The 20,501-nt window shown below is 39.4% G+C and overlaps 1 protein-coding gene across 1 annotated transcript in view; it reads right to left on the bottom strand.

The window, feature by feature from the left end:
* ARID1B (AT-rich interaction domain 1B) overlaps nucleotides 1-20,501 on the bottom strand; it is a 424,182-nt gene that overhangs the window by 117,025 nt on the left and 286,656 nt on the right. The window contains exon 5 of the mRNA XM_052645664.1: nucleotides 6,147-6,390. Coding sequence (XP_052501624.1) covers nucleotides 6,147-6,390 — 244 coding nt within the window. The remainder of the gene's footprint in view (nucleotides 1-6,146; nucleotides 6,391-20,501) is intronic.

The raw sequence follows: 20,501 nt of genomic DNA, 5'->3' as shown, positions 1-20,501 counted from the left end.
GATTTTATCCTTAGATCTTTAATAATAAAACCAATGAACTGTCCTCAACAGTCTGAACATTTAAAGTTTCTATAGACAAAAATGTCTACCAGGCTATGAACAGTTAATATCTGCCTGCCTATCATCGTCCCCTACTGATGTTCACCGTTCTTAATATTTAAACACTGTTGCTGCTTACAGCACATGGAGAAAAAAGCTGACAAAAGCCTTTGTCCAATAAAATAAAAATTAAAAAGTTCGGCTTATTTACATTTTTGCTTTGTTAGTAAACTGTAATGGTTGGCTCTGGAGGCAAGACAAGTGAAATTAACATTCACTAAATCTTTTGGCAACAGCAATGCATTCTGATGTTGTGCTGCGTCAGCTTCCACTACGTGTTAGGACGAATTAGGCCTGGTGTAGACCTACACAATACACTGTGTTAGGACGAATTAGGCCCAGTGTAAGAACTACACAATACATTCAAGACCCAACCGTTTATACCTTAAATCAAGGTACATAACTTGATTCCTGGCTGTAACCCAGGAAGCAATGCAATGGGATCATTTATTAGAAGGAAAACAAAATGTTTACTATCATACATTTCAGAATCAACTGCACCCTACATTGTAGATTTACTTTATTTAAATGTGTACATACACACACACTAACAATTAGAAAGATAGGGAGATTTTTTTCTAAATATAAAAACATCAACCAGAAGAGGAATGAGAAATGAAACACTAAGTAAAAACCTAGAAAATGTATAACAGCACTGAGGGAACATATAACATATACATTCCCATTTTCAAATGCTTGTTTAGATTAGACCACCAAGCTGAATCCTCTCCCCCCTAACCATAGACAGCTGTGATGCTGGAGCCCAGTAATGTGCAGACAAAGGGAGAGAATCCATGTAGCTACTCACCACAGAAAATCTCCATCCTGCTTTTCAAAAGAACGCAGGAAGGAAAAGCCCCACTGAGTTAGGGATGTGCCAGGGCCGATGTCGTGCCAGCACATCACAGTACTTGTTCCCATGACACTCACAATGTTCGCAAGGCAGCATGACAGGAGGGCGAATGTGCAGTGGATGGAGAAACGGTTACACAGGCAAGAAACAGAGTCAGCCATTCGGGGTGCTTTCCTGGGCTTTTGTTTATTCACCTCTGTGATACTTATCATTAGCTGTCGATTTCATTTACCAGAGCAGAGATGGAGAAAAATGACTGCTCTTCTTCAACAAACCCAGGGAGAGCCACGCTGGGAAGACTCTTCCCATAACATTCTGGCTTTACCTCACCCCAGCTATCAGATACACAACAGCTGTGCATTTTAACAATGACTTGCTGGAGAGACAATGATTGAAAGAGCCAATCTGTGACACATGGAGAGGAGGCAGCAAGATACAGCAGGAGTTAATGGGAGAGAAGAAGGGTCAGGGAAAACCAGTCAGTGCTGGGAATGGGAAGAAGGGTGAGGGAGAAAAGAAAGCAAAAGGCTACAGACAGAAAAATACAGGGAAATTCCAAACAGATGTTTTCAAAAAGCAATCTGAGGATCATGCCCAGGGTGAGAAACCATGTGATCTCTGTCGGACATTTTTGTTTCATTGGTTCAGACTGAGAAGCAAATGTAGACAGACTAGAAATTACCTTAGAATCTAGAGTGTATGTGTGTGTGGCTCAGTCTCTCAGTTGTGTCCGGCTCTTTTCAACCCCAAGGACTGCAGCCCTCCAGGCTCCTCGGTCCATGAAATTTTCCAAGCAAGAATACTGGAGTGGGTTGCCATTTCCTACTCCAGGGGATCTTTCTGACCCAGGGATTGAACCCATGTCTCTTGAGTCTCCTGCACTGGCAGGTGGATTCTTCACTACCAGCGCCACCTGAGAAGCCTTAGAAGCTAAGGTACAGACCAACAAAACTTAACATCCGGTCTAGAGATGGGAAAAGGAGGTGAGACTACTAAATCAGCTCTGAAGGGCTCGTTTATTCTCTAAGGAAGCATGCCTGCATTTAGTTAAATATAAACCCCAAATAATCAACTTTATATCATCTCTAAAGTGTGGTTTTATTACTTATGACATAGTTCAAAAAAGTGTATTTAAAAAAAATTTAAAAGAAGGGCAGACAGACTAAAGGGAGGGGAAGACCACGTTCTCCCACCGCCCCCAATAAAATATGGCATGATTTTTAACAAATCCCAATAAAATAACACCACATAAAGTTTTCTGATGAGCATCTGTTAAGAATGCATGTTTGAATGTCCCTGGGCATGGCTACGGAACAGAGTAGAGAAACAGGTGACATGTGGACTCGGGCCTCAAGGATGACTATCAAGAGGCCAGGACGAGAGTGTTGACAGCTCTGGGGCCCCTCTGTGTGAATCGCAAAAGGGCGCCCTTTCTCCCTGGAGGGCTGCTGTATTTCACTCCACTTACTCCTCTGGTCCACATCCCTGGACCAACAAGCAACTTGCTCAAGTGAGTATGGCAGCTCTGGCTAGGAACAGGGAGAGGGTGGGACTGATATTGTCTAAATATATACAAAAAGTGTGAGAAATAACCCAGGATTCTGATCTGCTCATCTATTGGTAAATTTTATGCTCGACTGCCTGCCCATCACATCACACAGAAATCGATTTGCCAACAATCTGAGTGAAGCAAGGGTTTTAAAAAAATGCTTGTCTTCTGTCTCCTCTTAACTTTCTCAGACTCAACCTCTCAGAAGAGCAATCACTGACCTACCTGTTTTTTTTTTTTTTCAAGTTAGGAGAAAAATGGATTCAACTTGGTGAAAATACATTATGCTTTCATGGCTAGTTCTAGTGGTCCTACTGAATAATAGTAAACTCAGCAAGTCATCACTGGGAACTTTATATACATGTTCTCTGAACGGTACAAGAAAACCACTGGTGTAAGATTCAGACTTGTAGCCCAAACCCCCTGAGTTACTCTGGAGAGTAATGATCATGGACAAGTCTCTATACTCATTTTGAATAACAACAATAACCATAATCACAACAATAACTGTAATCACAACAACAATTAACATCCACTGAATGCTTACTGCAAGCTTGCTTTATATACATTAACACATTTCATCTTCATAGTAACCCTGTGAGATGTGGTTATTATCTTCATAGACACAGAAACTGAGGCACAAGGAGGCTTAGCAGCTTGCCAAGTGGCAATAAGACGAGGAGGGGGGATCAGATGATTAAGAAAGTTTCTCCAGCTCAAATGTTACTTATAATTCCATCTGAGAAAAAGGTAAAGGTAAAGGTAAAGTGAAAGTGAAAGTGAAGTCACTCAGTGGTGTCTGACTCTTTGCGACCCCATCGACTGTAAGCCCAGGCTCCTCCGGCCATGGGGATTCTCCAGGCAAGAATACTGGAGTGGGTTGCCATTTCCCTCTCCAGGAGAGAAAGGTAAATAGATGCCAAAACTGCTTGCCAGATTTTGTAAGTGGTTATTCCTCTTACAATGACACTAATATTAAAGAAATGTTCTATTTTCCATGTTTTACACGATTTTGTTACTATACAGCTTCACACTCAGCAAAGATAATTCTGGATTTACCTGGATATCATGCCTCTGAAAACAAGTGGAACTTTTGCTGTGTAATTTCATCCCTGTACTAAATTTCACTGAATAATTTTACCGAGCATCATGCAGAGTAATACAGGCTGCACTATGACGAAACGAAATGAAGGCCCTGGCCCTGAGCAGTTAGAATTTCTGGCACAAGTTTACAAAACAAATAGCCTTAAACATAGTTTCCAAGAAAGCTGAAAGTTTTCTATTGAAAACCCACTTTCCAAGAAGTTAACAGAGAAAAATCACATTCAGCTCCTCCCCTGAAGGTCCTGTGAAGGATAGGCCTCATAAAGCAAAAGGAGAAGAGGGTGGCAGAGGATGAGGTGGTTGGATGGCATCACCGACTCAATGGATATGAATTTGAGCAAACTCCTGGAAATAGTGGAGGACAGGGTAGCCTGGCGTGCTGCAGTCCATAGGGTCGCAAAAAGTCAGACACAACTTAGCAACTGAACAATAAATAATAGGTCATCAGAATCATAATTCACTGAACAACTTTATCCTATGCAAAACACAACTGAGTACCAGACTCAGGACTTCCCTGGTGGCTCAGGCGGTAAAGCATCTGTCTACAATGTGGGAGACCGGGGTTCGATCCCTGGGTCGGGAAGATCCTCTGGAGAAGGAAATGGCAACCCACTCCAGTACTATTGCCTGGAAAGTCCTATGGACAGAGGAGCTTGGTAAGCTACAGTCCATGGGGTCGCAAAGAGTCGGACATGACTGAGCGACTTCACTTTCCACTATAACGTGCTCTCATGCCCTCCAAATTAAATTCTTTTGTTGGGTTGTTTGTGTTCCATACAGCATCAAAATCCAAACAGTGAAATAAAACTTTCAAAATCCACAACTAGAATGCTAAATATATGTATGAAAACCATCAGATTGTGAACTACCCATATTAGGGATTTTAAATGAAAAACTAAAATATTTTTATATCTCAGAAAAGTTTTCATTTAGTTTACTAAGAAAAGTCTTTTTGATGCAATTCAGAAAAATGGGGTCGGTTCATTGACAAATACAGTATTTTACATATAACTTTCCAATGTTTAGGTAGGTAAGACCTCAGAAACCAGCTCAATACCAAAAATTGTCTAAGGAATTCTGGAATACAAAGTATTCATAGCTTTAAAAACATTAAAAGCAGGTAAATCCAGGTTTTATTATTAAAACAACCATTATAAGGACAAGCAAATATTTCTGAAAGAAAATTAAGATGCCTTCAATAAAATATATTAAAATTATATGTAATTCAAAATATGGATATTGGGAACATAACATTTAGTCAAAAAAGCTAAGTGGAAAAGAGCCACATATAGTATTACATATTTAACTATACTTCATGATTTGCCCAGAATCTTCCTGGTTTACATGTGTTCTATTGCAATTATTATTAGCAACCCTTATAGGCTCAAGTCCCTCAACCTGGCTGATGAATTATATAGTCATTTTTAATATAATACATTTCTATAAAACTCAAAACTAAATAAAAATAACAATATATACTTTATTTATACTCTTTTAGAACCCAAAATAATCCAGAAAGAATGATTTAAAATACATTCAGAGGATATCTGAGGCAGAGGAGAGGTATAGAGCTGAAGACAGGAAGGAACACACAGGTAAAAACAGCAACTCCAGCTCTTATTTTGGATGGTGAGCCATGAGTACTCATTTGATAGTTGTTTCATAATTAGCATTTTTCGTATGTTCTTATATGTTTATATACATACATAAATCATTTATTTAAAATATATAAAGGGCAAAATAATAAGATGGGGTAAAAATTACTATCCATGTTTTCAAGATAATAGAATAAACTATCATAAAAGTTATCAGCAATTCAATAGTAATTTTGACAGATGAGTAAAAAGTATTTTTTGGCAGCCACCTGCATCATGCTAGCAAAAGTTACACAGAAAAAAAATTACATCTATTTGACGGATAAAGGAAAGCTGGTTACTTGGTGGGTTTGAATGAAAGATGGTTGATATAAGAAAGAAAGCTGGAATAGGATGGGGCAACTGACAAATAAATAACCCCAAGTATATGATAAAGGAAGCAAAAGATTTATAAGACTACGAGTATGGAAAGAGCTGATGCAAGAGGTTAACTGGAACATGAACTTCTATCAAAACTAAAAGGTAAGAGTTTGTATAAATAACATGGCCGTGAACGTATGCTGGCAAATTAAGACAGTGATAAGCATGAACATTAAAAATACTGCAGAAAATAACTTCCACAGTAATCTCACTTTATCAACAGAGGATCTTATTTAACAAAAGCACTATGAAACATATCCTAAGAGAATAAGTAATTTTTTGGTGTAAGTTAAGGTAAATGTGCAAACTGAAAGTAACGGGTGATTTTACTAATTCAGTGTTTATATTCATTAGTTGAGTATACTTAGGAACTAGGATGCTTGTATGCTTTGGTGATAATTCACAGTTATACTCCAAAAACATAATACAGCAAAAACATAATAATAATGGTATGTATGTTTTTATTGATGAAAACTAGGTCTATATTTATTACAGAGTAAAATAGTAATTATTAAGAAATGAATACCTGGAATACTGGCAGGAGAAATTGGGCCAGATCGTGACTGGTTGCTTCCTACAGGAGAGCCGACAGGAGAAGGCGATGGGCCCCCAGGGATGCTGGAGAGATGGGGAGATGCGTGTGGAGAGAAAGGTGACTGAGCTGGGTTGCTCTGATCTCCTTGGCTGCTCGTGGACCCAGATGCACTGACTGCTGAGCTCAAAGTTGCTTCCGTTCCCGTGGGGAGGTCATCGATGGAGCCAGACAGGTCCTAAGGAGGAAAGAAATAGCATGCATTGATGGAGTAACACATATTTGGACAAATACCTACTCAAAACACTATTTGAAAATCTTAACCCTAAACTTTCAGAATTTTTCTAGAGAACACCCCAAATTCAGAGCATGGCCACTTGTTATTAGAAGACTTTAATGAGGTCTCTTATAAGTTAAATCCATAGGATCTAGTCTGTCACTAAAAAGTTAAGTTTGTACCTCTTTCATTGAACTGTCCTACAGCTTTCCTTTAAGCTGTCAGCACCTAGTCCAACAAACCCGCCAAAGACTCACAGGAAAAGCATGCTGGCTGGTGATGTACCATCTAAATGGAATGCCTGATTCATACATGATCATTTCAGCAAACTAAAAACTAAAGGCTTTGGATCCTCCCACTTAAAGATCAATAAGGGCTATCTGAATTTCAAAATATGATCTTCTAATTTAATAGCAATCCAAACTATAACCAAACCTTGTAGGGAGAAATTCTGATATTTTAGGTAATTCAAAAATTCTCTTATAAATAGAAGAGTGATGTGTATTTTTATCTGATATGATGAAAATAAATCCCTTTGAAGTTATGTTGGCAGAAATGAGTCCTAATGTTATAACTTACTACCTTTTTTTAAAACAGTCATTTGTTTATTAACTCTAGAAAAACAAGAGGTACCATACCAGAAGGAAGTGCAACCAAAGTATATTATTTGGCCTAGCAATGAACACTGAGTATTGGTATAGTATATGTTTGTATTTGTTGTTGTTTAGTCACTAAGTTGTGTCCGACTCTTTTGCGACCCCCATGGACTGTTCTGTCCATGGGATTTCCCAGGCAAGAATACTGGAGTGGGATGCTATTTCCTTCTCCAATAACTTACTTTTGGTAACAGTTTTAAGCTAAACAAACAATCTTTAAGGTCCTGTAATTTTACCATAATACCCTCTAAGGCAGACATTAAAACTCCCATTTGACAGACATAGAAAACAAAGGTCAGAGAGTCAATGTTACTGTTACCAGCTACAACGCTGAGGACAGACAGCGCCTGCCAAAGATCATGACAGGAGGAGAGAAGAGAAATGAGAAAATTGTCCTCTGAACCCTTATCAGAGTGAGAGGACAGACAGAACCTCACGGCTGGGCACAGAGGTCCCAAATGGGACTCCCACCAACAGGAGCTCTGTACACCAGTGCAGGCCTGTGGCAGTGGTGAGGCTTCCATATTACTGACTCTGTAAACCCAGATGAGACCTGGAACTAGGTGCTGAATGAGTCCTAAAGGCTGAGAAGCAGGATAAAAGAAATTTGTCTTGATAATTTAGGACTGCAGAATGGGATCAGAAATACTAGGTTATGGTATTGTCTGTAAAGCAAGATTCAACCCTAATTGACATCTTCCACTCACGCAATTTTATCGTTTAATTTTACCTCACTGCTTACCACTGGGACTGCTAAAACTAGGGCTCTGGAAACTGATGGAGGAAGATGCTTAGGACCTGAAGAATGAATGTAGATCAGGCAGTGCAAAGCGGGCCACTAAAGCAGAGCTGGTTAGAGCTCTTCAGGGTACCCCAAAATGTCACAACACAAACTCAGGATGAGGATCCAAGACTCCTGGAAAGTTTATCTATTAACCATATGCTATACAATTAACTTTTCTCTTTTTAACAGCAAAATTGCCAATGACTAAAAACATTCTAAAGAATAGCTGATGAGATGAGAACCTCACAAAAAGATGATTATAGAAAAGCAAAATTTTCTTCTGCTAAGAATAACATCTAAGTAAAACACAGTAATCTTCAATGTCATATAACTGAGTGTATGAGTGAGAAACCTAACAGTACCAAGTGATTGAAAATATCACCCCTAGAAAAAGTATCATCAAAGCTCCAAAATAAAATGGGACAAACTGAATGTTTTCAGAATTCAGAGAAAAAATATATTAATATAAATATCTCTACTTAAGGCACATGAGATGGATGGTTTTGCATATATTCAGCAGATAAAACATTGTATTCAACTTGATGACTGGGTTCAACAACAGTTCAGTTCAGACTTTCAGAACTTTTTGTGAAGCCAGGTAGAAACAGAGAAAGAATATTATGCGAGAAAGATACTACGTACAATCTAGAAAGTATTTAGTTCAGTTCAGTTCAGTCGCTCAGTCGTGTCCAACTCTGCGACCCCATGAACCGCAGCACGCCAGGCCTCCCTGTCCATCACCAACTCCCGGAGTTCACCCAAACTCATGTCCATTGAGTCGGTGATGTCATCCAACCATCTCATCCTCCATCATCCCCTTCTCCTCCTGCCCTCAATCCTTCCCAGCAACAGGGTCTTTTCTAAGCTCTTCACATCAGGTGGCCAAAGTACTGGAGTTTCAGCTTCAATATCAGTTCTTCCAATGAACACTCAGGACTGATCTCCTTTAGGATGGACTGGTTGGATCTCCCTGCAGTCCAAGGGACTCTCAAGAGTCTTCTCCAACACCAAGGTTCAAAGGCATCAATTCTTCGGCACTCAGCTTTCTTTATAGCCCAACTCTCACATCCATACATGACCACTGGAAAAACCATAGCCTGGACTAGACGGACCTTAGTCGGCAAAGTAATTTCTCTGCTTTTTAATATGCTGTCTAGGTTGGTCATAGATTTTCTTCCAAGGAGTAAGCGTCTTTTTATTTCATGGCTACAGTCACCATCTGCAGTGATTTTGGAGCCCCCCGAAATAAAGTCTGTCACTGTTTCCACTGTTTCTCCATCTATTTCCCATGAAGTGATGGGACCGGATGGTATCATCTTTGTTTTCTGAATGTTGAGCTTTAAGCCACCTTTTTCACTCTGCTCTTTCACTTTCATCAAGAGGCTCTTTAGTTCTTCACTTTTTGCCACAAGGGTGGTGTCATGTACATATTTGAGGTTATTGATAGTTCTCCCGGCAACTGTGAAGTATTCACACTTCAGCAATTAACACAATTATCTGAGTTCCTCCAAATAAAACTTGAGTACAGACATGCAGAGGTGTGAGGTGCAGGCTGACAGGGACCACAGGACAGGATTCCACCCATTCCTCTTGCTGCAGGGTAAATGCTGGTCTCTCTCCGGGTGTGGAAGATAGCTGGGTCCTGAATAATTCTTTAAGTACCTATCCCCAACGTATTCCTTTCCTAACTTGATATAAAGTGAAAGTGAAGTCGCTCAGTCATGTCCGACTCTTTGCGACCCCATGGATTGTAGCCTACCAGGCTCCTCTGTCCCTGGGATTTTCCAGGCAATAGTCCTAGAGTCAGTTGTCATTTCCTTCTCCAGGGGATCTTCCCAACCCAGGGATCGAACCCGGGTCTCCCGCATTGTAGATGGACGCTTTACCATCTGAGCCACCAGGGAGTTCACAAAAGTGCAAAAGGGTACACCTGTGGGCTCTACAAAGCAGGGAATGGCAAGCTATGTGAGGACTAAAACGAAATCCTACCTATTCTGGCTCCACCCATAAGCCACACATTTTTAAATGACTGGAAAAAAAAAAAAATCAGCAGAGTAATACTTTACATGAAAAATATTTGAAATTCAAATTTCAGGGTCCCATAATATCTTACTGGGACATCTTATAGTCACAGCCATTCCTCTGAAGTGCTGTCTATGGCTGCTTTGGGGCCACAATGGAGACCTGCATTGAGACTATGGCCCTCAAAGCCTATAATATTTACTATCTGGCCCTTACAGAAAACAGTGCTGACCTGCTGTATCTAGTCTGGCCTCTCATGCCTTTGCCTATTCCATGGGGAAACAGAAGGAAGACAGACAGGTCTCAGCTGAAATGCATGGGGACCTACGTGCGTAAGGAATCACACAGGCTTCACCAGGAACAGGGAAAGACTCCACATTCACAACTGCCTGGAAAACACTGACTGGGCGCCAGATAGAATTCTCCTCTTTAGTGGTATCAGACTAACTCAGGGAGAGCCCACTTAAGAATGGGTGGTGGGCTCTGTGTACAGATACCTATTACCTAACAAATGTGCATTATTCATAAACAAGGGTCCATCACGTAAGAATCAGTTGGGAGGAAATATGCCTTTCATGATTTCTTTAAAGAAAAAAAAAAAACAACTGGTAGGTAACTAGATATAAAATCATTATTTTCTAATATACTATAATCTGGAATTCAACAGAAAAGATGACATAGATTCAATTTTTAAAAAAATCATTATTTGAAGTTAAATTTTACGCAGATCTTTTTTCATAAAAAACACTTACTTGGAAAATTTAAAATTCTCTGCACTACCTATAAATTCCTTCCCTGTTCTCTCTTAAAATTTTGTTATGGTTGAAAAAGTGACATGGATGGGTGTTAAGAGAGCTTCATTCAAGCTGCAAAGGCATGAAAAACATTTCTGTTATTCAACAAGCTGATCAAAGAAATATCAAGAGAAAAATATAAAAACGGTGGCTTTCTTAGTGTTCACAAGTCATCAGAATTTCAGTGCTGACTACACCTCAGTGTAACAGAAGAGTAATAAAAAGATAAAATTTCTGTATTACTGTTATACACACACGTAACTTTTATATGTAAATTCTAGGGAAATATTCCCGCCCTGCAGATACTTAGGGTATCCATATGTATAGCTATCTTAAAACATGTTAATAAAAGAAGTTCAACAGTGGTTTAAACATTCAGCCTAGTTAACAAAGAAGCTCTGTAACGAATACCCCTCTAGAGGACAATTTAGTCAGCAGGGCACCAACTCTATTCTTCTTTTCTAAGTACCATCAGATCTATGATGCCTGTAAAGAATAGAGAGACCTTCCTGCATCTCATTCTAAGCGAGGCACCTTCAAGCTACAGTGCTTCCATTTGTCTTGCTGGGAACTGGCAGGTAAGGTAATTGCAGGGAGGACTCCTTTAAGGGGCTGGAGTCCCCCCTGCCCCACAGCACTCCTTGCAGTCTCCCTCTTTACTGAGGGAGTGAGGGTAAGGCAATGGCTTCATGGGCTCATGCATAGTAAATTCAGTATTTTGCCATGACAATTTGATTTGGTGAAGTCTTGCTACTAAATTGGGTTTTCAATATCTGACATCACTCAGAATACTGAATACTTTCCAGCACACCCCAAATAATATAGTCCCTACTATCAATGGTTAGTTTATATTTAGAAAATCAATGCTTTTTTGGGGGGAAAAGCTTGTTTTACTTTAAAATTTAATTTAAATGAAAGTTCCCCACAAAGACTTGCCCCTCTGTAACCATCATCCTTCCACCTTCAGCCCATGTAAAATTTTCAATCTAACCTAAGTGACAAGTACAAGAGATTTCACTGTGCTTAGAATGAAATGCCACCTGAGAGCAGTAACAATCCTATCAGACTCCGACAAGAGAAACACTGATGAATTAACATAGAGCAAAGATATGTTCTGATTCAACATGATGGGCCAGGGTGGGGCAGGGCAGTGATGACGGAATGTACAGAACAAGTGCCAGAAAGGAGCACAGGAGGAATTTTTAGAAATCTACAGATATATAAAATAGGCATACAACATTAAGTACAAATATAAATACAAATTGTACATGACCCTTCCTAAGAATATTTTACATTCATATATCATGACTTCACTACATCTACAGACCTCTTTGGTTTTGATGGTGTTCAGTTTATCTAATAAGTCAGCTTGCTAAAGGATAAATTCAGTCAATACTGGTGATGTCTTACTGTCTTGAACTGGGAATAAGTCAGAAAATTTTACTCCCTTGTTTAATTAAATAAATTTTTTTTTTTTTAAAGCAGATCAACTCTAAAATACTCTCAGCTATGGTTCTCAATACAATTAGTTGACATTATTATATCAGCCACTGGTAGAAAACTGCTAAGAAAACTCACATGAACTGGGCATCTCCTGCTCAGAAGAGCCCCAAGAGAGCATGAGGATAAACACTGAATTAGAAACAGAGAAGATATTTCAATCAATGAGACGAGTTCAGGTCTCTTGTTTAAGCGTTTTAATAGGATACAGTTAATGATTTCTCACTGTGACTTCCCATGGGTTTGAAGCACAGGTTAAAATGCCAGCTCAATGGTCTTTAAAAAAGTCAGTTATCTTCAAAAGCAGAAATAGTGTCTATTCTTCTTTTTAGAATATTGAGGATGAAATCCTGGCATGTAGTTTTTCTTTCTCCCTCTCCAACTAGACCCTAACTTTCTTAAGGGCAATGCTGAAGAGAGGAGGATTTGACCAGTCACTGATGAGTGTCACTGAATTTATAAGCTCTACAGTAAAATACAGCTGCAAACACCATACAAAGTAAGCCAGCACATGCAAACATTTCTAAATATTTACCAAAAATGCTCTACTGAAAATGACTGAGATTGCCATTAAAATTTAGCAATGAATTCTTGGCCCTCTGTTTCCAATTACCATCCCGGAGGCCAAGCATCCAGGCTCATTACATGCTTAGCTCCGTGGAAACACACTGTAAAATCGCTTCATACCCTCCAACCTTATTTCAGAACTATCATTTTGGACATGTGATACAAATACACCTTGAGGTCGATATTAGAATTGAGCCAATAATTTGACTGACATACATACACAAAAAGAACAACCTCACAGTGACTGTTTAATTTCCATGATATTTGTAGGCTTCTTTTCAGCACAAACCTACATAATGGTGTACTTCAAGACACCCACCAAAGTCCCTGCTGCTTTCATCTGTCTAGACAGCAAATGAGTTAAAAGCTCAGACTTCCGGTGTAAAGGAATTAAAAATGGAAAGGCACAGAAGGAATCCATGAATAAAATCCTACCAAGCACTAATTTTTAGACCTGCAAAGCATCTTCTTACAAAGTTATATAAATATGTATCTTACTTTCTACTTAAACATATCCAAATGACAAATATTTATCTTTTCATTATATGTGACGGTGGTTTAGTTGCTAAGGCGTGTCCGACTCTTGCAATCCCATGGACTGTAGCCTACCAGGCTCCTCTGGTCCATGGTATATACAATTCTTAGCCTTAATATATATGATGTCAATTGGAAAAAAATGTTTGATCCTAATTTAAAAATAGTCACAAGCTCAACAAATGACAAACTCATATCCAAAGCCAGGGATAACACAAGGAAAATTAATGAGTCAGAATTCATTTTAAGAGAGGTAGCCAATAACCACTTTTTGGGGAAAAAACTTTCACCTGATTTATTTGCATCCTCTCTCAAGCAAAGATTCCTTGATGGTAACTTTCATCTTAAAGGGATATTTACAAGATAATTAGCTGAACTGATACTTTACAGAAACAGGATTTGGAATTAAGCATGCTATCATAAGCAAAAAAATTTATAATGATTATATTTCCTTTGATTTTTAAAAACTTTCCACCTAAAATAAAAGCCATCCACAAAGTTCCTTCGGCTAAAACCCCTGATATCAAATTGCCACTCTAAATTTAGAAGCAGTAAACAATATAACTATGAAATATGCATCATGTAAGGGAATTTTTTCCACTTCACAGACCTCAAGGGGACCCTAAATTATTCTCAGTTTTTGAAGTCTGCCCAGGGAGAGTCTCTGCTCTTCTGCTATTAATAGCAGACATTATGTAGAGTAGGAATAACGACAAATAGACCCAAAAAATAGTGTTTATCATATTGTGCAAACACAGTATAGACAGTCTTGAAGTTAAAAATAACTTGGTAAGAAAATTTATTTTATATTTATCTTTTAGTTGTATGGAATTTGGGAATAATTTTCATCTGTAAATAGCATTGCCCTTCGTGGTTATAATCCTGGGACTACCCTTTCAGGTGATGATCCTGATGATTTGATGCTCAAGATCATGATCTGATGATTTTTAGGGGGTAACAACTATAACCACAATTCTCTATAGCAGAGATACTATATGCATTTTCTTTCATGAGGACCCTACAACATCCTGTTAGCTCTAGCCCATTGTTCCTACCAGTCAAAATGTTTTTTAACTGATTTCACTGGCTAAAATAGCCAGGACCCTTCCTGACCTCAAGTCAAAGTCCCAAACAGTGCTGAAAACACTAAAAAAGATTCACATGTGAATAACTGCTGGCCCTTTGTTATTTTAAGAACAATGGCATCTTAAAGAATATACTTAATACAAATGGAAGACTACTGGTGAAACTAAAGCTATATAATAAAGTGAGAATACTAAATAATTTGAGGGATATTTGTACTGTCTTAGGCACAGCCTCAGGCAGGTAGGCCCTCTCTAAGGTTTGCATATGGAGGTGTGGGATGGGTAGGTGGGAGGAAGTAGGGGAAAAGGTAGACCATTTTTTCACGTGGATGACATTTTACAATTAAATTGGCCTGCACAGGTGATCTTGAACACTTCAGCGTCCTTCTTTCATGGAGTCTCAATGGAGACAGAGAAACAGCTAAGTAGGTTTAAGTTCTATGACAAAGCAGAAACTCTGTGATGGACAGGTGACTTAACAAGTGTTGTGGAATACAGAATGGTAGGTCTTCAGCCAGCTCACATCAGGCCAGGGGCTGCTGTCTCTCACGGGTCCAGGCGAGGAGTGATAAGTGGAGAGCAGAGAGAACCATGGGTGCAGGCAAAAACTATGGGAGACTATGCCATGTGGGAAGGGGGAGGCTGGAAAAGCAGAAGGAGAGAGAATGCAGCTGAAGAGGCCACCCAGGGACAGTTGTGAGTGACTTCACAGGCTCAGGCCAAGGAATATGAACTTACAATTTTAGAAATTAGGGAGCCAACAGAGGTCTAAAAGGTGAGTAAAAAACAAAACACAGTGTAGTGCCAAATGAGAAATGTTAAACATTTTAAAGCAAAACAAAACAAAACCAAAAAAACCCCAAAACCCTCTTGTTTTCAAATGTTTATGAACACAGATTGTTTTAAACATGATTAAAATTGCAGGTACCATTCAAAAATAAATTTGTAAAATATTTAAAAAAATCTATATATTTTAGTACTATATAAAACTTAACATATAGGTGAACAAAACCAAAAGTGCTTAAATAACTATAGCCCAGGTTAAATATCAGCGTGCTTTCTAACTGGAATAATTTCATGAGCCTACAGTCATCTTACTCCTTTCATTTATACTTAAGAATCAATGGCTAAAACGATTTTAAGGGTACACTTTACCCTTAAAATGGCACAATAGTGTTTAAAGACTAATTATGAATAACAATTTAACAGATTATATTCTTTAACTGCATATTCTATTCCAAAACCAAATTCTGAAGACACCTAGTCTCAGTTCAGTTCAGTCACTCAGTCATGTCCGACTCTGCGACCTCATGAGCTGCAGCACACCAGGCTTCCCTGTCCATCACCAACTCCCGGAGCCTACTCAAACTCATATCCATTGAGTCGGTGATGCCATCCAACCATCTCATCTTCTGTCATCCCCTTCTCCTCCTGCCTTCAATCTTTCCCAGCATCAGGGTCTTTTCTAAGGAGACAGTTCTTTGCATCAGATGGCCAAAGTATTGGAGCTTCAGCTTCAGCATCAGTCCCTCCAATGAATATTCAGGACTGATATCCTTTAGGACTGACTTATCTGATCTCCTTGCAGTCCAAGGGACTCTCAAGAGTCTTCTCCAACACCACAGTTCAAAAGCATCAATTCCTTGGCACTCAGCTTTCTTTATGAGAACCCCGTGAACAGTATGAAAAGACACCTTAGTTACACAGGAAGAAAATGAGCTCATGCCACGCAGGCGCAGGGATGCGGGTATGTGGGCTTATGGTTTGGTGCTTTACAAATATCAACACCAGGTATGAAACTGTAAGTATGAATGACCCATGTGCTTTGAAAGCAAACTGAAAAACTAACAAGATCTGTAAATATGTAAGATTTAGAGTTTGTCTACTGATATGAGGTTTTATACTGAAAGTATATCATAAATCTTTACAGCAGAAAAGCAATCGACACCATCGTTTGCATCTCTCATGGTAAAAACCAACTACTGTGTATCTTAGAAGTACAATGCTTAGCACATAGAAATTCTGAAAATAAAAGTTAAAAACAAAAAAACATGAACCCTCAAGAGACCTCTATCTCTTCAGTATACAGCAATGAAATACTTCAATAAGACATATAGGAACTGCAAATAAATTAGCAACTTGAAAATAAAAAAAAAAAAAAAAACAGAAAAAAACAGCTCACAAACTGCACCAGGTCTACATGGAATAAACGGAAGTTCTGCTGTAGAATTAATACTGAAACTTCATTTTTTGACATTTTACCCAGTCACATGAGGCACATGAACATAAGATACTTATTCTACATCCTTCACTGAATTTTTAAAACCTTTGGTTTTGAAATGACTTTAGCCTTACCTGGAAGCGGCAAAGACAGTACTGATGTTCCTTCACTCAGTTTGCCTTAACGCTGACATTTTACATGGTAACCAGGGCACATCTATTAAAACTATGAACTTGAAATTGGTGTAATACTATCAATGAAACTAGACTTCATTCAAATTTGCAGCCTTTACAGTAAAGTCTTCCTCCTGTTCCAGGACACATATCACATTTATTCACCTTGTCTCCTTAGTCTCCTCTGATCGGTGACAATTTCTCAAATCCTTCCCTGTTTTCCACAACCACAACACATTTAAAGAGCACTCCTGAGGTATTTTGTGGAATGTTCTTCAATTTGTGTCTAGTGTTTTCTCACGGTTAGGCTGCGGTTATGGATTTAGGGGAAGAATACCACAGAAGTGATCAGGTAATACTCCTGTCAACACTAAATGGTAGTAGTTGTTGTTGTTCAGTTGCTAAGTTGTGTTGACTCTTTGTGACCCCATGGACTGTAGCACACCAGGCTTCCCTGTCTTTCATTATCTCCCAAAATTTACTCAAACTCATGTCCATTGAGTTGGTGATGCCACCCAACCATCTCATCCTCTGTTGTCCCCTTCTCCTCCTGTCTTCAATCTTTCCCAGCATCAGGGTCTTTTCCAGTGAGCCAGTTCTTCTAAGGTGGCCAAAGTATTGGAGCTTCAACTTCAGTATCAGTCCTTCCAATGAATATTCAGGACTGATTTCCTTTAGGATTGACTAGCTTGATCTTCTTGCAGTTCAAGGGACTCTCAAGAGTCTTCTCCAGCACCACAATTCAAAAGCATCAATTCTTCTTCCAATTGAGATTTCATGACCACAAAACATTGGAGAGAGAAAAATACACACTCTGTGCTCTTTCAGACACAGCTATGTAACTTAGAATAACCACTTTGGATAAAAACTTATAAGCATTTTGTAAAGCTGAAGATGCATTTATTTACCTTATGATCCAGGATGTTCACTCCTAGGTTTATACACTGGCACACACACTATGGAAACATATATAAGCATAGTAGCACTGCTTCAGTATTGTATTGTAAAAAAAAAAAGAGAGAGAGACAATTTAATTTTCCAGTGATATAAAATCAAGAGATCTATTCAGAAAATGGGATACTATACAGCAATGAAATTGAATGACCTAGAACTAAAAATGTTAATATAAATCTCACAAACAATACTGATAGAAAACTAAGCAAAACTCTGAACGTGGCAGTATGTATCTGACACAGAAGAGAAGGCACGAGAGAAAGAAGCGGACTGTAAGCCTGGTGGTGGAATTCAGGTCAGAGCAGCAGCAGGAGCCGAGATCAGAGGAGGCGACAGGAGAGGCAGCAGCACAGTCTGGGGATCAGAGCAGGAGGCTGCTCCAGGAGCCTCTGCGTGCAGTTCAGCTGAGTAAGCCCTACCTCCCTCAGGGAGTCTTCCATCACTACTTGGGAAGGACTCCACGGACATTTACACCACCAGAATGAGCTGCGCAGCTCCTTCCTCCATGATCCTGCATCATACACATCTACTACAGAACTTCCCAGGTCGAGTTTTAATGAACGGTTAGCATTTGCTACAATTGCAAACTCTGAAGTAGGACCACTTACTTCCAGACTTTGGCTTTGACCACTTTGACACTGACCATGGGCAACATACTTAACCTTTCTGTGCTTCATACTCCCCTTATCTATAAAATGGGGGAAATGCTAGTATCTGCCAACAAGAGTTGTTGTGAGAATTAAATGAGAAGTTATATGTAAAAGAATTACTGCTGCAGCATCTCTGTAAGTGTGAGCTGTTATCACTAGTAACCAAAGAGGAGAGGCAGTGGGTTAGAGAGCCTAAACCACTGAGCCACTGGGGATACAAAGCCAGACTGAAGCATCAGCAAAAGGAAACGGCTGCAAAGTGAAGAGGAGGCAGGGAATCGCACCCTTCCCCAGGTTCCTGATCCCAGTGGGCACTGACCTAGCCGTTTCCAACATTCACAAGCTCTGAGTACGATAAAGGCTGCCTGCACTGTGTTTATGAACACAGGTTTTCAACAATAATTCTATCAATCAAGTTATAAAAAATATTATAGTACTGGAAAGTGGTTAAGGAAAATAACCATAATGACTCACTATTTAAGGTGAAGTTTTTACATTTCCATAGGAATCATTTTTAAGACTTCTGAGGGTTCTAGAAAAAAGTAGAGAATTCAAAAAAAATTTTTTAACATAGTCAGCCTGAGTAGATTACAGATGGAAATGTTGTGTAAAGGCTATTGTTGTACTGTGACCACCTGATGCGAAGAGCCAACTCATTGGACAAGACCCTGATGCTAGGAAAGACTGAGGGTGGGAGGAGAAGGGGGAGACAGAAGATAAGATGGTTGGATGGCATCATCAACTCAATGGACATGAGTCTGACCAAACTCTGGGTGATAGTGAAGGACATGGAAGCCTGGTGTGCTGCAGTCCATGGGGTCGCAGAGACGGACACGACTGAGCAGCTGAATAACAATGAAATTCAGCACATGCAACACTCCCCTCAAAGTCAAACTTAAAAACATGAATGTTCCCTCATTTTCAGACTCAATGAGATGAAAGGTTGTTTTCAACTTTGTACAGGGGCAACTGGTCACTCAATACCTCAAGTGCTAGCACTAAGGGGCATTTTATATAACAAATCTTCCTAAGAACATATAACCATTTTATAATGTATTACTTCAAAACTACTTTTCCAAAGGAGGTGGTTATAAACCTATTCAGAGTTTCAGACAGAAACTTCTAATATCAATAATACTAATGATGATGATGGTGATGATATCATCAATTGATAAGGACCTGAGTTAGGTCTTGAATTCTAGCACATTTCACATTTACCCACACTACCTCCTGACAGAGCCATCTGTATGCCAGGCAATGGTATTACTGTACCTCACACTTACAGGTAATTATCCTGTTGCTTGGAGCATGTTCTCAGGTCACCAAGAAGAAAGAGTTTTCTCTGATGACCACTTTAGTCCACCTTAAGTGGTCTCAAAGACGGTGTAAACAAATTAAGAGATAGGATTCTGAAAGGCAGATTGGTAAAATTCACATTTCCTTTGACTTCTAAACCCTTTGAACAAGGGAGACACCTTAATAGCCTGACTCGCAAGACCATCACATTGCTGAACTCCTCTTTATCCCAGTAAATCATAAGCTTTGATGTAAAATTAGACTTAAACTCTTCAGCAACCTAAAGATCCCTGGAAAGTGCCATGACACCTCCTGAATCTCTCCATCTTATTCCCCCCTTTTAAAATGCATTTGTTAGATGTTAGTTTTGTTTTGAATATTTTTGTTGTTTTGGGGGTAGGAAGTTATGGGGAAGCTGGGCTCTGGGACCACACCCTGGCTGGACCCCAATCCCAGCTCCTCTCTCACTGACTCAGAGGACTTGGGCACACGACTGAGTGCCGTCAGCCACAACCTCTCGTCTGTATGCAGCACAGGCACAACAGAAGTGATGACCTCACAGAGTCTCACGGAGAGTTCAGTGAGGTGAATGGTGTACATAAAGCACTAAGCATGAAGCCTGGTGCCGGGTAAGTGCTCGTTAAATATTTACTGTAATGTAGGTATATAGGAATAGTGTAGCAGTTAAAAGCATACATTCTGGAATAAGGGCATTTTGAAATCAAGTCCTGGCTCCACTAACTTCCCCTAATCTTGGGCAAGTTACTTAACTCCACTGAGCCTCAGGCTCATCATCTAAAATAGGGGAGAAATATTAATTATGCCATAGTGGTGGT

The sequence above is a fragment of the Budorcas taxicolor genome, chromosome 9, assembly GCF_023091745.1.
Source record: "Budorcas taxicolor isolate Tak-1 chromosome 9, Takin1.1, whole genome shotgun sequence".
Classification (NCBI taxonomy): domain Eukaryota; kingdom Metazoa; phylum Chordata; class Mammalia; order Artiodactyla; family Bovidae; genus Budorcas; species Budorcas taxicolor.
Note: the sequence above shows the minus strand (reverse complement) of the source record. Positions and strands in the feature narration are given on the sequence as shown.